Below are 23,970 nucleotides of genomic sequence, written 5' to 3'. Positions count from 1 at the left end.
TGGGTATTCAGAGTAAAACAGCCTTTAAATCACTTTTGATATCATTTACGTGAAATGTCATTAAAAACGGCACAAGGTCATTGTTTCCATTAATTGTTTTCCCATTTTCCACATTGGTATCTTCTCCCAAATTCCCTCTTATCTCACCCCCTTTCCACTCCCCTACCTGCGTACCAACACATTTCCTCTGCAATGTTACAATATTTGAAATGGTGGGAGATTGCAAAACCTTTGTCCAAACGTGTTGATTTATACAAGCTGTTATTCTGTATGCAACAGCTTGGATCTTGAGAGCAGTAGAATTTTGGAATATACAACACATAAAACTGATATTTCACCCTCACCACCGCCCCTCCAAACAACCCTGCTGTAACATGAAGTTTAAACACAGAAGAATCTCCAGGCTTTGATCTGTAAGATGTCCAATGCATGAGCTATGATACAAGAATTTCCAAGTCTTAATCTGTAATGGGCATGTCCCACTTAGCCGACTTTTTAGGCGAGTGCAGGAGACTCTGCACTCGCTGCATGGTTGCCACATGTTTGTTAAACTAAGTTCTTTTGTCAGTCTAATTCAAGAAAACTTGATTCAAACCATTGCTGCTAAAATCAATTCTTTATTCTGACAGTGCTGGATAATTCTTTAAACCTTCCAACACAGAGCTAAAAACTCTGGGGCAGGTCGAAAGAACTACTGACTTTGGTATAAACGTAACACATTATGTAGGTATTAGACAATTATGATACAAAAGGAATGGCAAACTATTAACCAATCATTATGGTTTACCATACATTTAGCTTATTTGCATTAACCAATCAACTAAATCCTTTCCAGTGATTGACAACACGTATAGTCACATGATTTTCCCTTTTCCGGCCCCTTTACAACCCTTTTTCCCCTCTGTGGTTTTCTTTAACCTCTTTGCTCAAAATCATTTGTATTTAAATGAAGTAAAACCACAGAGATATAAAACTAATTCTCAGAGAACACCTCTCAGAATATAAAATACACATCATACAGCAATCACACAATACATACACAAAAGCATATATTTACACTTTTGGAAAATAAAGTTATTTCTAAAACTTCAGATTTAAACAAAGTCTAATACTCACAATCCTAATTAAACACAATACACTTCACAAATAATTTCCCTACTTCATAGTTAAAATACAGTTACTTATGGATTAAATATGAGTTTTGCCCCATTCTTACAAAGTTAAGAACTTAAGTTATTTCTACAATCCCCAACCACACAAAGGCCACTAATTGTCACACTTGATTTATAATTGCTTCTTCCCAAGCTCGGGTCTAGTTTCATTCTGAATTACAACCTCCCCCTTCTATCTCTGGCCGAAAGGAATGTAAGGCCTCCTCACTAATAGCATTCCACACAGCAAATGGAAGATTATCAAAACAGAGTTACTTTCTCAGTTTTCTATAAACATAAGAAACCACCCTTATACAAAGGTCACACAACCATCACCTCTGCCTTATCTCTTATCTCAACATAAATCTATTTAAACAGCACAAACCAGATCACAGACTATTATCTAGCCTTGGTGCCCACGACCCAATATAGCCAACCATAAATCCCCTTTATGACACACCCGAGCTCAAAGATGTGCCATAAAGAAAGGACACACGATGCTCATGTCTTGAGAAGAAACCCATCAATAACCAATACTCTAAACACCAATTAAACCAAATACAAACAAAGCTATGTCTATTTACATCATCATCTCCATGTTACAATAAGCCATCTGTTCTCCTATGTGTGTGTGTGTTCTTTATTCCTTTGTGGCCTATGTATTTTTTGAAAACCTCCGCTCCAAGCCCTTCTCTTGCAACTTAACATGTTCCTCGCACAGAAATTATCATTTGAGCAATTTTATTGTATAATATTTCCTCATGTTCGCTGGTGGTCTCTGATGTGTCTCCTTCATGGTCGCGAGGAGTTCCCGCATTCTGGGAACTAGTCGCGGCCTCAGTGTGGTCGCCGCAAATTTTTCAACACGTTGAAAAATTTTATGCGTCCAAAAATTGGTCGCCATGGAGATAATCGATAATCCTGTAGTCGTAGGTGCTGTTGTAGTGGGGCCGCCATGTAGTTGTAGGTTGTTGAGGTAGTCGTAGGTAGTTTTAAGGGCCTGTCCCACTTTCCAGAGCAAACTCACAGAATGTTCGTAACGGGTCCGTAGGAGGCCGTAGGAGTCCGTAGATATATCGTGGCGGCTCATTATGCCAGCCGTAGGTACTCGGGGCATCCTCCCGACTTTTTTTACTCATGGACATTTTTTATCGGGCTGGAAAAAACGTCCCGACTTACCTGATGCCCCGAGTACTACCGTGCATTGATGGGACAGGACTTCCTACTTGTTGAATGATAAGTCTATAAAATGAATGAGAAACAGCATGAAAGTGATAAGATTCACAGTTTATAATACCATCATCAATAACATTAGCTTACAAGAGTTTTGCTTAATGTCAATGAAACGACGTATGGCACTTACCACATTTCCTTGATCCTGCACAATGCACATCCATTCACATTTTTTTATTAATTTAGGTCTGTACTCTACAGTGCACGATGATTTAGAGAGATTTTCTGCTGCTTTCTTCAACGAGTCAAAACAAAAGGCAGTCAAGTATTTTGTTCAGGTTTTAAGTCACCTTTAGTTTGCCATTTTTAATTGCAGTGCAGCTGATTTTTCCTTGCCTAGTGACTGAGTAATTGATATGTTTCAAAAGCAGCTGTATAACTTATCCCCCAGCAGTGGCTCCACTGATGTTTGTTCTACTAACAACCTTCTGCAGATTAGAGAAGTGAGCTGATAACATGGAAGGAAGAAAATTCTGGGACAGGGTTGCCAATGGTTATCCTACCTAGCATCTGCTATAAACTACTGTACAATGCAGGAGCAGGACATTTTTTTCATGACCTGTGTTTCTGATTGCATGTGGGCAGCAAATCCATCAAGGATTTTTGAAAACAAATCCTGACTTCCTGCCGCTGAGTTATTTCCTACTCTGTGACTAACGGTGGGAGTGGCAATGCTAATACGTTCTTGTGTTATTTGTCAGCTTTGGTGTTTGCCATCAAAGCTGTCTGGAAGTTTAGGGTCATTGATGTTTCAAAGTTGTATTGTGCAACTTGCAGAAACCAAACTGAAACACACTGTTGAAAATTCACTGATACAAATTCTACACATCTGATGAGCTACATGAGTCAAATTCTTGAAATACTTGTCCTGTGGCTGCACCCTGTTTCATTGCTACTCTATGGGGATCGCTGGTTGACGCGGACTCTGTGGGCCGCTGGGCCTGTTTCCGCACTGTGTATCTAAACTAAACTAAAAGTGGTTAATAGACTGACACTAAAATTTGCTTAGTGCCTTGCTAACAAATGTTTCAGTAAGATAAAAAGAGAAAGAGTTCAAAATAAATAAACTTCGCATACACTCTGAGTGTATGATTCAAATTAATTTATTGTCATACAGTGCCCTCCATAATGTCTGGGACAAAGACCCACCATTTATTGTTCAAGAAGGAACTGCAGATGCTGGAAGATCGAAGGTACACAAAATTGTGGAGAAACTCAGCGGGTGCAGCAGCTTCTATGGAGCGAAGGAAATAGGCGACGTTTCGGGCCAAAACCCTTCTTCAGACTAATGGGGGGGGGAGCCATCAGGACGCAAGCTACCCAGGCGGAATATGAGGTGCTCATATGAACAGCACCTCATATTCCGCCTGGGTTGCTTGCGTCCTGATGGCATTAACGTTGAATTCTCCCAATTTTGCTAGCCCTTGCTGTCTCCTCCCCTTCCTTAACCCTCGAGCTGTCTCCTCCCATCCCCCCGCCCTCAGGCTCCTCCTCCTCCCTTTTTCCCTCCCCCCCCCCCCCCCCCCCCCCGCCCCCCATCAGTCTGAAGAAGGTTTTGGCCCGAAACGTTGCCTATTTCCTTCGCTCCATAGATGCTGCTGCACCCGCTGAGTTTCTCCAGCAATTTTGTGTACCACCCATCATTTATTTATTTTCCTCTGTACTCCACAATTTGAGATTTGTAATAGAAAAAATTGCATGTGGTTAAAGTGCACATTGTCAGATTTTAATAAAGGCCATTTTTGTACATTTTGGTGTTACCATGTAGAAATTACAGCAGTGTTTATTCATAGCCCCCCAATTCAGGGCACCATAATGTTTGGGACACAGCAATGTCATGTAAATGAAAGTAGTCATGTTTCGTATTTTGTGGCATATCCTTTGCAAGCAATGACAGCTTGAAGTCTGCGATTCATGGGCATCACCAGTTGTTGGGTATCTTCTCTGGTGATGCTCTGCCAGGCCTGTATTGCAGCCATCTTTAGCTTATGCTTGTTTTGGGGGCTAGTCCCCTTCAGTTTTCTCTTCAACATATAAAAGGCATGCACAATTAGGTTCAGATCGGGTGACTGACTTGACCACTCAAGAATTTACCATTTTTTACCTTTGAAAAACTCCTTTGTTGCATTAGCAGTATGTTTGGGATCATTGTCTCGCTGTAGAATGAACCGCTGGCCAATTAGTTTTGAGGCATTTGTTTGAACTTGAGCAGATAAGATGTGTCTATACACTTCAGAATTCATTATGCTACTACCATCAACAGTTGTATCATCAATGAAGATAGGTGAGCCAGTTCCTTCAGCAGCCACACATGCCCAGGCCATAACAGCCCCAACACCATGTTTCACAGATAAGGTGGTATGCTTTGGATCTTGGGCAGTTCCTTCTCTCGTCCATACTTTCCTCTTGCCATCACTCTGACATAATCTTCATCTCGTCTGTCCACAAGACCTTTTTCCAGAACTGTGGTTGCTCTTTTAAGTACTGCTTGACAAACTGTAACCTGGCCATCCTATTTTTGCAGCTAACCAGTGGTTTGCACCTTGCAATGTAGCCTCTGTATTTCTGTTCATGATGTCTTCTGGGGACAATGGTCATTGACAAATCCATTTCTGAAGAGTGTTTCTGATCTGTCGGACAGGTGTTTGAGGATTTTTCTTTTTTATAGAGAATTCTTCTATCTTTAGCTTTGGAGTCTTCCTTGGCCTGCCAGTCCCTTTTGTGTAAAAGTTTCCAAGTGTGATGGAAAGACTGGAGGAAAGATTAGGTGCTGAGAGCTCTCTTGTACCTGTATTAGTAGGCAATGAAACACATCCGAGCAATTACCAACGCCTGCGAAGCCATGTGTCCCAAACATTATGGCCTGAAATGGGGGGACTATGTATAAACACAGCTGTAATTTTTACATGGTGAAACCAAAATGTATAAAAATACCCTTTAATATAATCTGACAATGTGCACTTTAACTACATGTGTTTTTTTCTATTACAAATCTCAAATTGTGGAGTACAGAGGTAAATAAATAAATGATGGGTCTTTGTCCCAAACATTATGGAGTGCACTGTATGTATAAGGGTGCTATGAAATTCCTTGCTCACATGTGGCACACAGACGACACACCCAGTAATGATAAATAGAACAATAAACAAAGGAAAGTACTAAACAGCAGAATGTACTAGACTTTAGACTTTACTTTAGACTTTACAGCGTGTAAACAGGTCCTTCAGCCCACTGAGTCCGCATCTACTAGCGATCACCCTGTACACTAACACTATCCTACACACTAGGGACAATTTACAATTTTACGGAGGCCAATTAATTTACAAACCTGTTCGTCTTTGGGGAGTGGGAGGAAACCAGAGCACCCGGAGAAAAAACCCACACGGTCACAGGGGGAACATACAAACTCCCAACAGACAGCACTCGCAGTCAGGATCGAACCCGGGTCTCTGGCGCTCTAAGTCAGCAGCTCTACTGCTGCGCCACTGTGTCACCCCTAGTCAAGAGGCAAGTCAAGAGAGTTTTATTGTCATGTGTCCCAGATAGGACAATGAATTTCTTGCTTGCTTCAGCACAACAGAATATGTAAACATAATACAGAACAGGAGATAAAAGTTCAGTGTGTCTAGATAACATAAACCATATATATATACACAATAAATAAACAGATAAAGTGCAATAGGCTGCTGTTCAGTTTGTTTGATAGCGAGTTTAATAGCCTGATGGCTGTGGGGAAGGAGCTGTTCCTGAACCTGGATGTTCCAGATTTCAAGCTCCTATACTTTCTTCCCGATGGCAAAGACGAGATGAGTGTGTGGCCAGGAGTGTGTGGCCAAGATGGTGTGGGTCTTTGGTGATGTTGGCAGCCTTTTTCAGGCAGCGACGGCGATACCCTTCGATGGTGGGGAGGTCGGAGCCGAAGATGGACTGGGCAGCGGTCACAACTTTCTGCAATCTTTTCCACTCTTGTACGTTCAAGTTACTGAACCAAGCCACGATGCATTGGTATGCTCTCTACTGTGCACCTGTAGAAGTTCAAGAGATTCCTCCTTGACATACCGACTCTCCGTAATCTTCTCAGGAAGTAGAGATGCTGACGTGCCTTCTTTATGATTGCACAAGTGTGCTGGGACCAGGAAAGATCTTCGGAAATATGCACGCCCTGGAATTTGAGGTTCTTGATCCTTTCCACCATCGTCCCGTGGATATAAAGTCCAAAGTTCACAATCAGTCCTTTGGTTTTGCTGGTGTTGAGAGCCAGGTTATTGTGCTGGCACCATTTGGTCAATCGCTCGATCTCACTTCTATACCCTGACTCATCACCATCAGTGATTCGTCCAACCACAGTGGTGTCGTCGGCGAACTTGATGATGGATTTCGCACTATGTCCGGCTACGCAGTCATGAGCATAGAGTGAGTACAGCAGGGGGCTGATTACATAGCCTTGAGGTGCTCCCGTGCTGATTGTTATCGAGGATGACACATTTCCACCAATACGAACAGACTGGTCTGTGGATGAGGAAATCGAGGATCCAATTGCAGAGGGATGCGCAGAGACCCAGTTCTGGGAGTTTGGTAACCAGCTTGTAGGGGATGATGGTATTAAACGCCGAGTAGTGTATGAATAACAGCCTGACATGAGTTTTTGTTATCCAAGTGGTCCAGAGCGTAGTGGAATGCCAGTGAGATTGCATCCACCATTGACCTGTGTGGCGGTAAGCGAACTGCAGTGGGTCAAGGTAGGAGTTGATATGTGCCAAACTCAACCTCTCAAAGCACTTCATCACCACAGACGTTAGTGCCACTGGTCGATAGTCATTGAGGCACGTCATCTTGGGTATTATTGATGCCCTTTTAAACCAGGTGGGAACCTCAGACCTCAGAAGTGAGAGGTTGAAAATGTCTGTAAAATGTTGGTCTGCAAAGATTTTTAGAACACGACTGGGTATACCATCAGGTCCAGGCCCTTTCCGAAGGTTCTCCCCCCTGAAGGATCTTCTGACATATGTGACTGTGACTGAAATACCATCACGGCGAAAGGGGGCTCGGGAAGGCACATCAGTGTTCTCCCTATCAAAGCGTGTGTAAAACGCATTGAGCTCGTCAGGGAGTGATGCTTCGCTGACAATTGAGCTGCCTCCTGATTTTGCCTTGTATGAGGTGATGGCATTCAAGCCCTGCCACAGTTGCCGAACATCCGTCTCACCCTCCAGCTTGGTGCAGAGTCACTTTTGTCCTTTTTGATGGCCTTACCAAGGTCGTATCTGGACTTCTTGTAGACTTCTATATCTCCAAACTTGAATGCCCGGGATCTGGTCTTCAGAAGAATGTGGATCATATGGTTCATCCAAGGCTTCTGGTTAGGAAACACTCGGAAGGTTTTTGTTGGGATGCAGTCCTCCACACATTTCTTTATGAAATCTGTAACGACTGTGCGTGCGTATTCATTCAGGTCCGTTGCCGAGTCCCTGAACATTGCCCAGTCTACAGACTCCAAGCAGTCCTGTAGTTGTTCCTCTGCCCCCCCACCCCCGAACAGCTTTGTGCAGTCCTCACCTCTGAGGGTGCGCTCTACAATTGTTTGTAGGCAGGAAGAAGCAGCACCGCATTATGGTCGGATTTACCGAAGTCAGGGCGAAGGATAGAGCGATAGGCATCTTTGATGGTCGTGTAGCAGTGGTCTGTAGCGAACAAAATCTTTGCGTGCCACCGGCCTGTCGCGTAACTGACGGCCTAAGTGGGACAGGCCCAAGACTCTGGCGCGACGCAACGTCTCACCTCCAACAGCAGCAGAAGCAGGCAAACGATCAGTCTGGGGCTCACGGCCGTTGCGGTCCGGATCCGCCCCCACTTCTACTCCCAGAGCGGGGCCAAGAAAATTGAAGATGGACACAAAATGCAGGAGTAACTCAGTGGGACCGGCAGCATCTCTGGAGAGAAGGAATGGATGACGTTTCGGGTCGAGACCCTTCTTTCAGACTGAAGAAGAGTCTCAACCCGAAACATCATCTATTCCTTCTCTCCAGAGCTGCTACCGGCCCCGATGAGTTACTCCTGCATTCTGTGTCCATCTTCAAATGACGTCACGCGCTCCAGACCGCTGTGCGGACGCACAAAGTCGTGCGCGACCTTCGCGGAACCGTCGCGCCTCAACACGACCACGAGGTTGCGTAATTAGCGTGCCAAGGACCTGTAAGTGGCATTCCTGTTGACAGACTCATCTTGTTATACTGCTGGTTTTATCTGCGAATAAATACATCCATTTTTGCTAAGTCCAGTTAAAGGAAAAGTGATGGCCAGTTTCAGATTATCCTCAGGAAGATTCTTCGATAGTTGTTATGGTAGTTATTATAACCAGAAGGTTTCTGGAGGAACTGCTTGAAAAAGAAGAGGATGTAGATACAAAATGCTGGAGTAACTCAGCAGGCAGCGTCTCTGGAGAGAAGGAATGAGTGACGTTTTGGGTCGAGGCCCTTCTTCAGACAGATGTTAGGGGAGTGGGTGGGACAGAGATAGAATGTAGTCAGAGACCGTAAGACTGGTGGGAGAACTGAGAAGTGGGAGGGGATGGAGAAAGAGGGAAAGCAAGGGCTATTTGGTTAGAAAAGTCAATGTTCATACAGCTGGGGTGTGAGCTACCCAAGCAAAATATGAGGTGCTGTTCCTCCAATTTGCACTGAGCCTCACTCTGACAATGGAGGAGTCCCAGGACATAAAGGTCTGCGTATGAATGGGATGGAGAATTAAAGTGTATAGCAACCGGGAGATCAGGTTGGTTCACGCGTGCTGAGCGGCGGTGTTCAGAAAAACGATCGCCGAGCCTGCACTTGGTCTCGCCGATGTACAGGAGTTGACACCTCGAACAGCAGATACAGTAGATGAGGTTGGAGGAGGTGCAAGTGGACCTCTGCCTCACTTGGAAAGACTGTCGGGGTCCTTGAATGGAGTTAGGGGAGAGATAAAGGGACAGGTGTTGCATCTCTTGCGGTTGCAGAGGAAAGTACCTGGGGAGGGGGTGATTTGGATGGGAAGGAATGAGTTGACCAGGGAGCTGTAGAGGGAACCGTCTGTGTAAAGCAGAAAGGGGTGGAGATAGAAACATAGAAAATAGCTGCAGGAATAGGCCATTCGGCCCTTCAAGCCCATACCGCCATTAAATATGTTCATGGCTGATCATCCAAAATCAGCACCCTGTTCCAACTTTTTCCCAGATGGGAGATGGGAAGATGTGTCCAGTAGTGGGGTCCCATTGAAGGTGGTGAAAATTTTGGAGGATTATTTACTTTATGCAACAGCTGATGGGGTAGAAGGTGAGGACAATGGGGACTTTGTCCTTGTTACGAATGGGGGAAGGGGGAGCAAAAGTGGAGCTGCGAGATATCGAGGAGACCCTTATGAGAGGCTCATCTATAATGGAAGAGGGGAACCCCCGTTTCCTAAAGAATGAGGACATCTCCGCAGCCCTGGTATGGAAAACCTCATCCTGGGCGCAGATGTGGTGTAGATGGAGTTGGGAGATGGGGAGTAGTCTTTACAGGAAGCAGGGTGGGAAGTAGTGTAGTCTAGATAGCTATGGGAGTCAGTGGGTAATGGTAGGAGATGTCGGAGATGGTCCAAGTGAATTTGAGTGCAGAATTGAAATTGGTCGTGAAGTTGATGAAGTCAGTGAGTTCTACATGGGTGCAGGCGGTAGCACTGATGCAGTTGTCAATGTAGCGGAGGTAGAGTTCAGGGATAGGGCCAGTGTACGCCTGGAACAGTGATTGTTCGACATACCCTACAAAGAGGCAGGCATAGCTGGGGTCCATGCGAGTGCCCATAACTACGTCATGGATTTGGAGGAAATGGGAGGAGTTGAAGAAGCTGTTGAGGGTTAGGGCCAGATTTGCAAGGTGGAGGAGAGTATTAGTAGACGGAAATTGGCTGGTTCTGCAGTCGAGGAAGAAATGGAGGTTCTTTAATGGGTTGGAGGTGTTGAGTGACTGAAGATGAGGGAGGGGGGGCCTGGAAAACGGAAGTCATTGAAGAGATGACAAGCTTGTGAGGTGTCTTGGACATAGGTAGGGAGGGATTGGACCAGGGGGGATAGGATGGAGTCAAGGTATGTGGAAATTAATTCAGTGGGAATTGAACATGCAGAATCAGGGGGTCTGCCAGGACAGTTCTGTTTGTGGATTTTGTGGAGAAGATAAAATTGGGTCATGCGGGGCTGGGGAACGATACAGTTGGAGGCTTTAGAGAGCAGAGAGCCCGCATTTTGTGTCTACTTTTGATTTAAACCAGCATCTGCATTTCTTTCCTAAGCAAGAAGAGGAGCCTACAAACTGATGTTTGTGAGTTATTTTGGATATCCGGCAATGTCTGTAATCCTCTTATGCGGTCCCTCAGAGTCAAGAATAACTTGCCGATACTCCAATTTTCAGTTAGTTGTTGAGACTAGGAAGGAACTGCAGAAGCTGGTTTAAACCGAAGATAGACACTGAAGAAGGGTCTCGACCCAAAATGGCATCCATCCAGAGATGCTGCCTGTCCCGCTGAGTTACTCCAGCATTTTGTGTCTATCTGAGGCATGATCTGCTTCAAGAGGTGTTCGATGGGTCGAATGGGAGTTTAGTTTAGCTTTAGTTTAGAGATACAGTCTAGAAACAGGCCCTTCAGCCCGAGTCCGCACCGAACAGCAATCGCCCGTGCATTAGTCCTACCATACAAGGGGGAACATTTACAGAAGCCAATTTACCTACAAACCTGCACATCGTTGGAATTTGGGAGGAAACCAGAGCATCCAGAGAAAACCCATGCGGTCACAGGAAGATCGTACAAATTCCCATCAGTGAGCACCCGCGGTCAGGATCGAACCCTGGTCTCTGGCGCTGTAAGACAGCAATGCTACCGCTGAGCCACTGGGCCGCCGCCTCTTAGTCGCACTCCTGCTGGGATTTGCACTGAGATTTTGTGTGTTCGCTGGTGCACCCTTTTCCAGTTGGAGTGTTCATGAGCCGAAGATTTCCATTGGTCAGCAAGGAACATCCAATTTTCAAGGACGGTTTGATAGCATACCCGAGTCATTTCCTCTTCTCCCCAGTAATATTTTGCCACACCAGAGATGTGATCTCTGATGGATAGCGTGGTAAACTCACTGACATCCACGTAGTTTATTTGGTTTGCTGTCTAATTTATCCTTTTATCATAATTAAATATCTGTTAGGAAAAGGCAAGTTAAATTGTGCAATGTCAATTCTATGATATGATGCAATGCTGCAACTTAACAACAGAGTGCAGCCGCAGGACAAGGTGTTTCACAAAGAAGCCTGACTTTCATAGGAGTTTGGTGTCAAGCTTGTGAACAATTGCGGCTTACCTAATAGAGCTGAATAAAACAGCTTCTTCCATACGGCCGTTAGACTATTAAACACGACAACCTCCAAGTAAGCTCTTAACTACATCAACAATCAATAACAACAATCAACAATCAGTTTTATTTGTCACATTACACATAAAGTGCAAGTGAAATGAATTCTCGTTGTTAGGCCACGGGGAGGCGACCTGGAAAAAGTCGCCTCTCCGTGGACGAGGCGACCGAAACGGTTTCCCCCTCACCCCCTCCCACACCACCCCCCACACATGACACACAAAGGAACATTAAAAGCATATTTTAAAACACTCAAAAAAAATTTAAAAAGTTGAAAAAAAGAACACGCTGCTGACAGGGCTGCCGGCTTACAGCGCCCCCACCGACCAAATAGCCTCAAGTCCATTGGTTTTGTGTTTCTGCACTATTTTTGTTTGTTTGTTTTTATTTGTATGTATGATGTGTGCATCTATATATACAGTAGGTTCAATTAAGAACATTTAAGTCCAAAACTGGAATGTGCATGGGTTTCTCTGAGGATTCTTGTTGCTAAACTCATCTGCTTATACCCCAGGTTTTGTCTGTGAAAAAATAAATGATTTTTTCCAAAGTCCAGTCATATACATATACACACACACACATATATATATATTTATGTGTATATATATATATATTTATGTGTGTGTGTGTGTCGAGGTCGCACACCGGGTCTTGGTGTTGGAGCCCCCGGTGTGCGCTCGCAAAGTCCCGCGGCCATTCCAAGCCGCGCGGGGCAGTGATGTTAGGCCCCGCTCCAGGAGTTCTTCAACCCCGCAACTCGGGCGGGAGAATTCGCCGTTGCAGGAGCCCCGAAAAGCGGTCTCCCTCCAGGGATCCGCGGGCTCCCGGTGCCGCCGTCCGCAGACCCGCAGTAGCAGCCTCCGACTCAGCAGCAGCGGCATCGGCAGCAGCAGCAGCAGCAGCAGCAGCAGCAGCAGCAGCAGCAGCAGCAGCAGCGCTCCACCGCTCCACCCGCTCCGGTCTCGGCCAGCTCCGCGACGGCAACGGTGAGTCGGCACCAGAGTCCCCGGCTTCTTCCCGTTGGAGGCCGCTCCTCGTTGCGGCCTCAACGACACCTGAGACCCGACGAGAAAAGGTCGGGTCTCCAGTGCAGGGAGAGATTCAAAAGTTTCCCCCCCCACTCCCCCCCCCACTCCCACCCCACCCCCATCCCCCCACACACACACACCCCAACATAAAATAACAAAAACTACATAAAAACACAGACAAAAAAAATAATAAAACGCGGACAGGCTGCAGAGGCCGCTGCTGGCCAGAGCCGCGCCGCCTACCGAATGTCACACACGTTACCAAATGGCAGCACATAAATTAATACATTAAAAAATTCTGGTAAGAGATTAATCTTAATCATTGTTATTATCCTACGTACAGAACTATAGTGCAAGTCTGCTAAAGATATGAACATTCTAGCTTTTTAAAATTCACATGTTTGTAAGATAAAACTGAGTTATGAAAAAAATGCTTCCGTATGAGGTCACACACGTGGACAGTCATGTTTGATCTCTGACCCTAAACAAACATTGTCAGCGTAACATAAATATCTCACTTGATAAACTTCAAGAAAAAAATACAAATCATATATATAGTACAACACAATATACCTGTACTGCTTTCAGAATTAGAGGAAATGTATTCCACTTTTTTAAACATTTTTGGTCACACACGTGACTAATAATGGGCCATATTATTTTTTTCTCGTTTATTATATTGTTTACAGGGTACTATGCTTACATATTCTGCTGCTGCAAGTAAGAATTTCACTCTTCTTCCTGGGATATATGACAATAAAACACTCTTGACTTAAATGTAATGAAGGGGTCAGTACTGGAAGTGAGCACTGAACTTAGTTTATCATTCCAGTGTATTTGGAGGATTAGGTAGCTTTGGTGGTCCCTCCCCTGGTGTTTAGGGATCCATGTCTCTGAATTGTACAGGAGGGTTCGAGAATATTGCGTGCTACCTGGTAGACCAGGGTTTTTATGCCAAAGGTGAGGTCTTGCTCTTCATACACATCCGCTGAACCCCAGACAAAATGTGTAGAAAGGAACTGCAGATACTGGTTTGTTCCGAAGATAGATACAAATTGTCGGAGTAACTCAACGGGTCAGGCAGCATCTCTGGAGAAAAAGGATGGGTGTTGTTTTCAAGTCAGACTGAAAGTAGAAGGGAGGGAACTGGAGGTAGGAAAAGACCAGAGCAAACTAGGGCCAGCAACAGACCACAGTTTGCAGCCCTGTATTCCCTCATTATCACCTCATCCCTGGCCAACAATGGCCCATTATAGGGTCCACCATTCCATGGCCATCTGTTGCCAGCCCCTGATTTGTTCTGGAGTCTAAAGAAGGGTTCAGATCCGTAATATCATCCATCCATATTTTCCTGGGTGTCGTTATGCATCTTTATTGTTAGAGGGCGATTTATAGAGCAGGGGCAAATTGGTAAATTATCGGTTTTGCACAATTAGTATAATAACCATTCTCTCACATGCTTCAGTGAGTTTGTCTGTAAAAGTCTCCCGACCTGTCCCGAACCAAAATGTCACCTATCCATGTTTTCCAAAGATACTGCTTGACCCAGTTACACCAGCACTGTATCCTTTTGAGTAAGCCAGTATCCGAGTTCCTTATTTCTACGTTAAGAATGACCTTGGTCGGTATGAACAAGTTGGTGCAAGCGCCTGTTTCCATTCTGTATGACTCTATTTTTCTCTCTGACATGCAGAATATCACTAGCATATAAGGGGTGGCAGGGTGACGCAGTGGTAGAGCTGCTGCCTTACAGCGCCAGAGACACAGGTTTGATCCTGACCACGGGTGCTGTCTGTACGGTGTTTGTACGTTCTTCCCGTGACCACGTGGGTTTTCCCTGGGTGCTCCGGTTTCCTCCCACAGTCCTTAGATGTGCAGGTTTGTAGGTTAATTGGCTTCGGTAAAGAGTGTACATTTTCCTTAGTGTGTAGGATAACATAAGTGTACGCGGTGATCGCTGGTCGGCGCGTACACGTTAGGCCAAAGATCTTGTTTCCACTCTGTATCTCTAAACTAAACTAAATTTCTGTTTTTATTCCATTCCCACATCTGCAGTCTCTTGCTATTCTTGGTATTTTTTGCATTTGTTAATTCATTTTCAGTGACGGGAAATGTGTGTGTACATGAGGCACACTAGACTTAGCTGTCACTGGGAATAGGGGGCATTTTGACAGGTTTCGATGTCTGCAGCTTTGTTTTGAGCCAGGTGAGGCAGCCCTCATAGTTTCTGGTTTTCAAAAGCCTGGGGTGGTTTACAAATTTGCTGCTTATCTGAAGAGAGTAACAGCTCACACAATACAGACCTGTAATAACTTGCCTCAGACTGCAGCTGTTCCACCTAGCTCTAGGGCCAAGAAAAGAATTAAGGCTTTGTATGCATTATTGAAAAGCACACAACACATCTGTGTGTGGCCAGTGTGATCGGGTATGCTTTTAATTTTTAGCACCATAAATAAAGTATCTTTAAAACAAGTAATTATGCACATTTTTAGACCTGCCTGCACATATGGTAGGTTGGCAGTAATGAGGTGATAGGATGTTAAGGTGACACTATGTTATCACCTTAGTTAACCTTAAATATTGCTCGCTCCATCATGGATACTGAACTCCCCACAATTGAAATGATCTATAGGAAGCGCTGCCTCAAAAAGACATCGAGCATCATCAAGGACACTCACCACCCTGGCCAATCTCTCATTTCACTCCTGCCATTGGGAAGACGTTTCTGGAGTATGAAAACCGATTCAGGAACAGCTACTTCCCAACAACCCATCAGGCAATTGAACACCACAAACACCAACTGAACTTCAAACTACGAACTGGGGATCATGACAGAAGCTTCCTCGTGGCGATCCTCGGAAACAGCGACACGATGCACTCTGTGACGCATCGGGTGACCAATTCTGTCAACATGCTGGACGACAATGGAAGCCAACAGCGAGCTACACGTCGTCTGACACACGAGCGAACAAACTGCGAACTGTCTTGGTTGGACGAGGGACTAGGGAACTAGGGTTTTATCTTGCACTAATATTTGTTTTTTTTAATTGAACTTTAAAAAAAAGATTATTATGTTATCCGTTGAATATTGTGTTTAGGGACCTGTTATGCTGTTTCAGGTAAGAATTGTGTTCTGTTATTGGTCGGTACATATGACAATTAAACACTCTTGACTCTCTCTTAGCTTGAATCCTAAATCACATGACTCTGTCTGAGTCAACCCAGTCTGAAGAGGGGTTCTGACCCGAAAAGTCATCCATCCTTTTTCTCCAGCGATGCTGACTGACCTGCTGAGTTACTCCAGCACATTGTGCCTATCTTCGGTATAAACCAGCATCTGCAGACGACACACTATCTTGAATCTTAATCAGGCATAGCCTGGGAAGTGGGTTGCAGTGGGATTACAGTTTTACATACAGAACCTTCAGCATGTTTGAGACCACAGCCCATATAAACTAAATCTAGTGTCCGTGCATCTCGTCCATTGCCTATCTTGTTTAGTTTTACCCAATATCCATTACAGCCCACTAGCCTTGACCTAAGACACATTCCAGGCTGTCCAGCTTGAACTAACACCCAGTACAGATTAGGTCAATGAGATTTGGTGTGGTCTACACTAAATCTTGAAAGAATGAGAGGGGATCTAAGGAAAGCATACAAAATTCTGCTAGGGCTAGACAGACTGAATACAGGATGATGTTTCCCCTGACTAGAACAAGGGGGCTCATCATTTGAGGTTACAGGGTGAGAGATTTAGGATGGGATGAGGTGAAATCTCTTCACTCACAGACACAAACACTGGTTATGGAGAGAAGGCTGGAGAATAGATCAGCCATGATTGAATGATGGAGTAGACTTGGTGGACCGACTGGCCTAATTCTGCTCCTATCACTTCTGAACTGTTGGATCTGTGGAATTTACTACCTCAGAATTCTGTAGAGGCGAGTCAACGCATATTTTTAAGAAGGAGATACAATTCTAGACATCAAGGAGTTTGGGGAATGTGGTATTGACACAGATGATCAACCATATTGAATGGCAGAGCATGATGGAAAAGTCAAACACTACTGTTGCTCCTATGTTTCTATTCCAGCCTGCTGGGCCCAGATCGCTCCTTCCAGGTTTTGGAGAGGGATCTATAGGAGCAATATCTCAAACAGCCAGCCAGCCAGCCAGCCAGCAGCCTCAAGGATAACACCACCCTGGCCACGCTCTCATTTTGCTCCTGCCATTGGGTATAAGGTCTAGGTCTGAAAACTAACCTCCAGTTTCAGGAACAGCTTCTTCCCAGCAACCTTCAAGGCACTTGAATACTGCGCAATACCTCAGCAACTATGATGTACAATGGACCAATTTTGCACTATTATGGTCTAGTTACCTAGTAATACTGATTATTCATTTATTGTATTATTGATCATTGTGTATTTATTTGTTTTGTTGTTTCATTAATGGGCCTGTAAAGCTGCAGTAAGTAAGAATGTCATTGTTTCATTGTTGGTGCATATGACAATTAAACACTCTAGAGGGATCATAATTTGTTTAATCATCCAATTTTTGATACAGACATTAATGGTTATTGCATTTACTGAAGAATCTTTGAAGAAATGTTTGACATTTTGCTTTCGTCTGTTTTAACTAGTGTCATCGTGTATTACGACATACAAGAAAAATCCTCCTCCAGTTCCACCACGGACCACAATTAAACCGTTCATCTCAATCACTGCGCAGAGCAGCACAGAATCTGCTCAAGATGCATACTTGGACGGCCATACCCAGAGGGGTGATCTAAACAGCGTGTCGGGATTGAGTAACTCCACCGAGAGTTTGGATAGTGTCAAAGCCTTAACTGCTGCTATTGAAGCTGCAAATGCACAGGTCCATGGACCATCTAACAGTCAACAATACATTGATAGCCCACCAGCAACCAACAAGGGAATCCCTCCAGTTGAGGAACCCAAATGGGATGTTTTGAGGAAAAGCAAATGTTCTTCTGTTGGAATACAGGTGGAGTATCCATTCATGCTTGTGTTAATCATGCTCTAGAAGCTGGTGTTAATTTTCAATAGATTAGCATAAGTTCATAAATTATAGGAGCAGAATTAGGCCATTCGGCACATCAAGGCCACTCTGCCATTCATCCATGGATGATGATCTGTCTCTCCCTCTGAACCCCATTCTCCTGCCTTCTCCCATAACCCCTGACACCCGCATTTATTAAGAATCTATCAATCTCCGTCTTTAAAAAAATCAATTGACTGGGCCTTCACAGCCTTCTGAGGCAAAGAATTCCCCAGGTTCACCACCCTCTGACTAAAGAAATTCCTCTTGATCTCCTTTTTAAATGTACATCCTTTTATTCTGAGGCCATGGCTTCTGGTCCTAGAGTCTCCCACTAGTGGAAACATCCTCCCCACATCCACTGTATCCATTAAGCATTAAAACAGTAGAGGGAATACTTTATTATAAGTGTATGTGACAATTTTTACTATGTTCACAGTGAGAAAAATATGTAATTAAATAATGTTACTTCTCTTAATTTGTGCACTAATTTATAGTTGAAGTAGACCTCAGGAAAATGTGGTTGATTACCTCAGAGCTCAGATTACTAACGTCTAAAGTAGAGGCTCCCAGAAAAGCAAACCATGCACGACACTGCCACATCCCACTAATGTCTCGTGTGGTCCCAAGACAAATAAAATAAATCGTTGAACTGATCTCCATAACCTTCAGGGTTCACTAAATTGTGCCATCAGCATGTTGTAAAGTGTATTTGCCTTTTAAATTGGGCTCTTTCATCTTCCCAACCGCCTGCTTTGCATGGCAAGAACATTGGAAGCCAGAGACTGTGATTGATTGATTGATACAATGCTGAACACATTTTACAAGCTACATGGCAATGTACAAGCAACTTATTTTTTCAGTCGCTCAAAAATGTGAGGATCTGATGCGTAAAAGACTATGAAGGTTTTTTGCTTTTTATTAGTGTGGAATGAGCATTGCAGTTCTTGGGCGATAACTGTAGAAAGCACCACTTCACTTTGTCTTTACCGAATGTCTTTACCGAATGTGAATTCATGGTTAGGAATTAATGGCCCCAATGTTAATCCAATCCGCCCAGTGAAAATGAAACAACTTTGAGTTGCATGCCCTTTTTACAACCTGCCCAACTATATGAATGCACGATACTGCTAGGGCAGAAGCGGGCAGAAGTGCAGTGGGAGTTTGGCTTGCTCTAAGGAGGAGATCGACCGGCACATCCAGACGACCTACAGTGACCCCGTCAGGCAGCAGGAGCTGGGCCAGTGCAACATCCTGATAAAACCACCTCCACCCATCAAGGAGTTTGAAAGTAGAGAGCCACTCCTGAAAGAGGTCCAGGACGTTGTGAAGAGAGCAAGAGCTGGCTCAGCCCCTGGCCCGAGCAGTCCCATACAGGGTCTACAAGAACTGCCCCTTGTTACTGAAACGGCTGTAGAAGATCCTGAAAGTCATCTGGAAGAGAGGGAAAGTGGCGCAGCAGTGGTAATTCGCTGAAGGAGTCTGGATCCCAAAGGAAGAAGATTTCCAAGAAGATCGATCAGTTCAGGATCATCTTCAGGGTTCGAGGATTTGAGTATAGGAGCAGGGAGGTTCTACTGCAGTTGTACAGAGTCTTGGTGAGACCACACCTGGAGTATTGCGTACAGTTTTGGTCTCCTAATCTGAGAAAAGACATTCTTGCCATAGAGGGAGTACAGAGAAGGTTCACCAGACTGATTCATGGGATGTCAGGACTTTCATATGAAGAAAGACTGGATAGACTCGGCTTGTACTCGCTAGAATTTAGAAGATTGAGGGGGGATCTTATAGAAACTTACAAAATTCTTAAGGGGTTGGACAAGCTAGATGCAGGAAGATTGTTCCCGATGTTGGGGAAGTCCAGAACAAGGGTTCACAGTTTAAGGATAAGGGGGAAATCTTTTAGGACCGAGATGAGAAAAACATTTTTCACGCACAGAGTGGCGAATCTCTGGAATTCTCTGCCACAGAAGGTAGTTGAGGCCAGTTCATTGGCTATATTTAAGAGGGAGTTAGATGTGGCCCTTGTGGCTAAAGGGATCAGGGGGTATGGAGAGAAGGCAGGTAAAGGATACTGAGTTGGATGATCAGCCATGATCATATTGAATGGGGGTGCAGGCTCGAAGGGCCGAATGGCCTACTCCTGCACCTAATTTCTATGTTTCTATGTTTCTATCTCCTTGCTAAGCGTTGAAGGCAAGATCTTCTTCAGCATAGTAGCGAGGCGGCTGACCAACTTCCTCTCCAGCAATGGTTACATCGACAGCTCAGTGCAAAAGTGAGGCTTGTCTGGAGTGCCGGGGTGTCTAGAGCACACGGGAGTGGTGACCCAGCTCATCAGAGAAGCCAGGGAGAACAAGGGAGACCTGATAGTGCTCTGGATTGACCTGGCCACGCCTACGGCTCCATCCCGCACAAGCTGATCCAGACAGTCACGGCCAAGCATCATGTGCCGGGCCAAGTGGCAGATCTCATCCTGGACTATTACAACCAGTTCAGCATGAGAGTCTCATCAGGGTCAGTAACATCAGAGTGGCACAGACTGGAGGTTGGGATCATCACAGGCTGTACCATCTCTGTGATCCTTTTTGTCTTGGCGATGAACATGATCGTCAAGTCTGCTGAGCCAGAGTGCCGGGGCCCTCGGACCAAGTCAGGAATGCGCCAACCACCAATCAGAGCCTTCATGGACGACCTGACTGTCACCACTGAGTCAGTGCCAGGAGGCAGGTGGATCCTGCAGGGGTTGGAGAAACTGATTGGATGGGCAAGGATGAGGTTAAAGCCAGGAAAATCAAGGTCACTGGTGCTGAAGAAGGGCAAAGTCATGGACAGGTTCCGCTTCAGCATCGAAGGGACACCAATCCCAGCTGTCTCCGAAAGGCCAGTGAAGAGTCTTGGCAAGGTGTTTAACAGCAGCCTGAAGGATACAGCATCTGTCCAGGCAACCTGTCAGGAGGTGGAGAGTTGGTTGAGAGCAGTGGACCGGTCGGGGCTTCCCGACAAGTTCAAGGCATGGATTTACCAGCATGGATTTACCAAGGATACTCTGGCCACTGCTTGTCTACGAAGTCCCAATATCCATCGTAGAGAGATTGGAGAGGTAAGTCAGCAGCTTTTTCAGAAGGTGGCTGGGACTGCCCAGGAGCCTTAGCAGCATCGCCCTTTCCGGATATAACACCAAGCTCCAGCTGCCCCTGAAGGAGGAGTTCAAGGTGACTCGGGCCAGAGAGGTGATGCTGTACAGGGACTCCAGCGACCCCAAGGTGGCTCAGGCAGGGGTGGAGGTGAAAACTGGGAGGAAGTGGCGAGCCGGCGAAGCCGTGCTGCAAACGGAGTCTTGGATACGCCACACAGTCCTGGTGGGAGCAGTGACTCGGGGAAGAGCTGGCCTGGGAATCTTCCCAACTCCCCAGTTTGACAAGACCATGGGGAAGGAGAGGCGCAGGCGGGTCCAGGAGGAAGTGAGGGCAGCGGTGGAGGAGGGGAGATCTACCAGAGCGGTTGGCTTGAGGCAGCAGGGAGCCTGGACAAGGTGGGAGCAGGCCATGGACCGAAAAGTCACATGAACTGAGCTCTGGCAGGCTGAACCACAGCGCATCAAGTTCCTGGTCCAGTCAGTGTATGATGTCCTGCCCAGCCCATCGAACCTCTTCATCTGGGGCAAACTGGAATCTCCAGATTGCCCGCAATGCTCAGGCAAGGGGACGTTAGAACACATCATGAGCTGTTGCCCAAAGGCTCTTGGGCAGGGCTGGTACACACGGCATCATGACCATGTTCTTAAACCCATTGCAGAAGTCATCAGCAGGGGAATCAGCAGCTGCAGACGATCACGCCCCACCACCCAGATGATCACCTTCGTGAAGGCCGGAGAAAGCCAGGTCTCATCCGGAGTGGTCCTTGCTCCTTTCCCGAGGCCACAAGTTGATTGGGACAGGATGGGGAAGGGGAGAGGTGTGGAGGCAGGTGACTGGACTGCACCTGGTGACTGGGCTACATCTACAACTTTCTGCAATTTCTTGTAAGGAGATGAGAAATTTGTTTAGTCAGAGGGTGGTGAATCTGTGGAATTGTTTGCCACAGAAGGCTGTGGAGGCCAAGTCAGTGGCTATTTTTAAGGCAGAGGTAGATAGATTCTTGATTAGTAAAGGAGTCAGAGGTTATGGAGAGAAGGCAGGAGAATGGGGTTAGGTGGGAGAGATAGATCAGCCATGATTGAATGGCCGAGAAGACTTGATGGGCCAGATGGCTTAATTCTACTCCTATTCCTTTTGACCTTGCGCTCTGGAGAGAGCAGTTGACAAAGCACTTTGTGATGCATTCTATTGTGTATTTATCGGAATTGGTAAGAGTCATTCCTTAGTATTCTGAGGAAGTAGGGGTGGTGGTGTGTTTTCTTGGCTGCAGAATCACTGTGGTTAGACCACAACAAATTGTTGGTGATATTTACGCCTTGGAACTTAAAGCTCCCTCTTAACACCATTGATGCTGACTGGAGTGTGTGCAGCGACACACTTTCTGAAGTCAATGACTAGTTCCCTTGTTTTGCTAACATTGAGGGAGAAGCTGTATCTACACTGTGTTATAAGGCATCCCATCTCCTTCCTGTACACCATTCCATCGTTTTTTTTAAAGATCCCGTAGCACCTATGTAATTGTGTAGCAGACAAAGATTGGTGGGGGCAACCAAATATATGGGGAATATTCCATCTCTTTCAGTCACTGGAGTCAAAGGCTTTGGAAAGGTCGAAAGGAGGTTTTTCAGTAGTTGATGAAGATCATGTCCATTGGTTAGAAGAATCTGCATTGTAATTCTGGGTGGAACTCTTTACCAACTGTGGTGAGCTAGCTGAGGAGGATTCTTGCCCGGCTCTGAACACTAACTACTCCATTTGAATTTGTCTCCTTTCTTGAAGATGAGCCTTCCCTTCTTCTCCTTTTTCCCTTCTTCCCACCCCCCCTCCCTCTTCCCCCCTTCCTTCTTCTCTTTCTTCCTTCTCCCTTTCTCTCGCCCTCCTCTTTTTTCCTTTTTCCTTTTCTTCCCTCCTTTCTTTTTTTTCTTCGTTTCCTTCCTTCTCTCCTCTCCCCCTCCTTTTTTTCCTTTTTTTTTCCTTCCCTTTCTTTCCTCTCCTTCCCTTCCCCTGCTTTCCACTCAAGCAGGAGTATAGAAGGCTGGTAAAGTGGACCCCTCGGGAATCAGCCTTCTTTCCTTTTTCCTTGCCTTCTTCTCTTTTTTCTCTTCTGCTTCTCTTTTTCTGTTCCCCCACTTGTTAAAAAAAAGCTTCTTCTTAATGTCCTTTTCTTCCATAAGAAAGCCGGTGCTGTTCCTTCCCACACCTCTAAACCCACCGCCCCCCCCCCCCCCCCCCCCTCCCCCCCCCGCCCCCCCGCCCCCCTGCCCCCCCCCCCCCCCCCTGACCCCCCCCCATATCCCCCCGCGCCTAAATTCCCCCCCCCCCCCCTTTTGTTTAGTTCCCCCCTAAATCCCCCGGTACATGATGCTTTTAGCCGCTCCCGATACCCCCATTGCCGAGGGTAATCTGGGGGGGTTTGGGATTGCATGCAAAGAAGCCCTTTTTCCCCCCCCCTTTTTTTATTAAACCCCCCTCTTTACTGTCAACCTCCGCCCCAATTTTTGACCAAATCCCCCCCCGCTAAACTAAGAACTCGCGCCGGAGCCTCGAAACCCCCCCCCGCCCCAACCCAAACCTGCATACCACCCCCCCCCAAAGACCCCAACAATCCCACCCGGACCATGTCAGTGATGGTTTTGGATATAAAAAAATCTCTGGCACCCAGTCATAGGCACCCGCAAGGAACAAACGGCAGAGTATACGTCATCAGGTCAGAGTAGTCATGCAGAAAAACATAAGCCTAATATACAGTACAAGGTTGAGGATGTTTAAATCCACAAGGCATTTCCTCTAGGGTTCACCGCCTATAAGCAATAGTGAATTCCATATAACTGATTTTAAAAAATCATATTTCTGATTATTGTTACTTTTTAATGATTTCAAAACTATAAAATCGTAGAAATTTTAACATTTTAAAAAAAAAACCAAACCAAAAAAACAAAAAAAAAAACCAC

The 23,970-nt window shown here is 45.6% G+C and overlaps 1 protein-coding gene across 3 annotated transcripts in view; it reads left to right on the top strand.

Moving 5' to 3' along the window:
* Window positions 1-23,970, top strand: part of dlgap1a (discs, large (Drosophila) homolog-associated protein 1a) — a 648,178-nt gene that overhangs the window by 574,299 nt on the left and 49,909 nt on the right. For all 3 annotated transcript variants that reach the window (XM_055634211.1, XM_055634209.1, XM_055634210.1), the window contains one exon: window positions 17,461-17,825. In XM_055634211.1, coding sequence (XP_055490186.1) covers window positions 17,461-17,825 — 365 coding nt within the window. The remainder of the gene's footprint in view (window positions 1-17,460; window positions 17,826-23,970) is intronic.

The sequence above is a fragment of the Leucoraja erinacea genome, chromosome 4 (genome assembly GCF_028641065.1).
Source record: "Leucoraja erinacea ecotype New England chromosome 4, Leri_hhj_1, whole genome shotgun sequence".
NCBI lineage: Eukaryota > Metazoa > Chordata > Chondrichthyes > Rajiformes > Rajidae > Leucoraja > Leucoraja erinaceus.
Note: the sequence above shows the minus strand (reverse complement) of the source record. Positions and strands in the feature narration are given on the sequence as shown.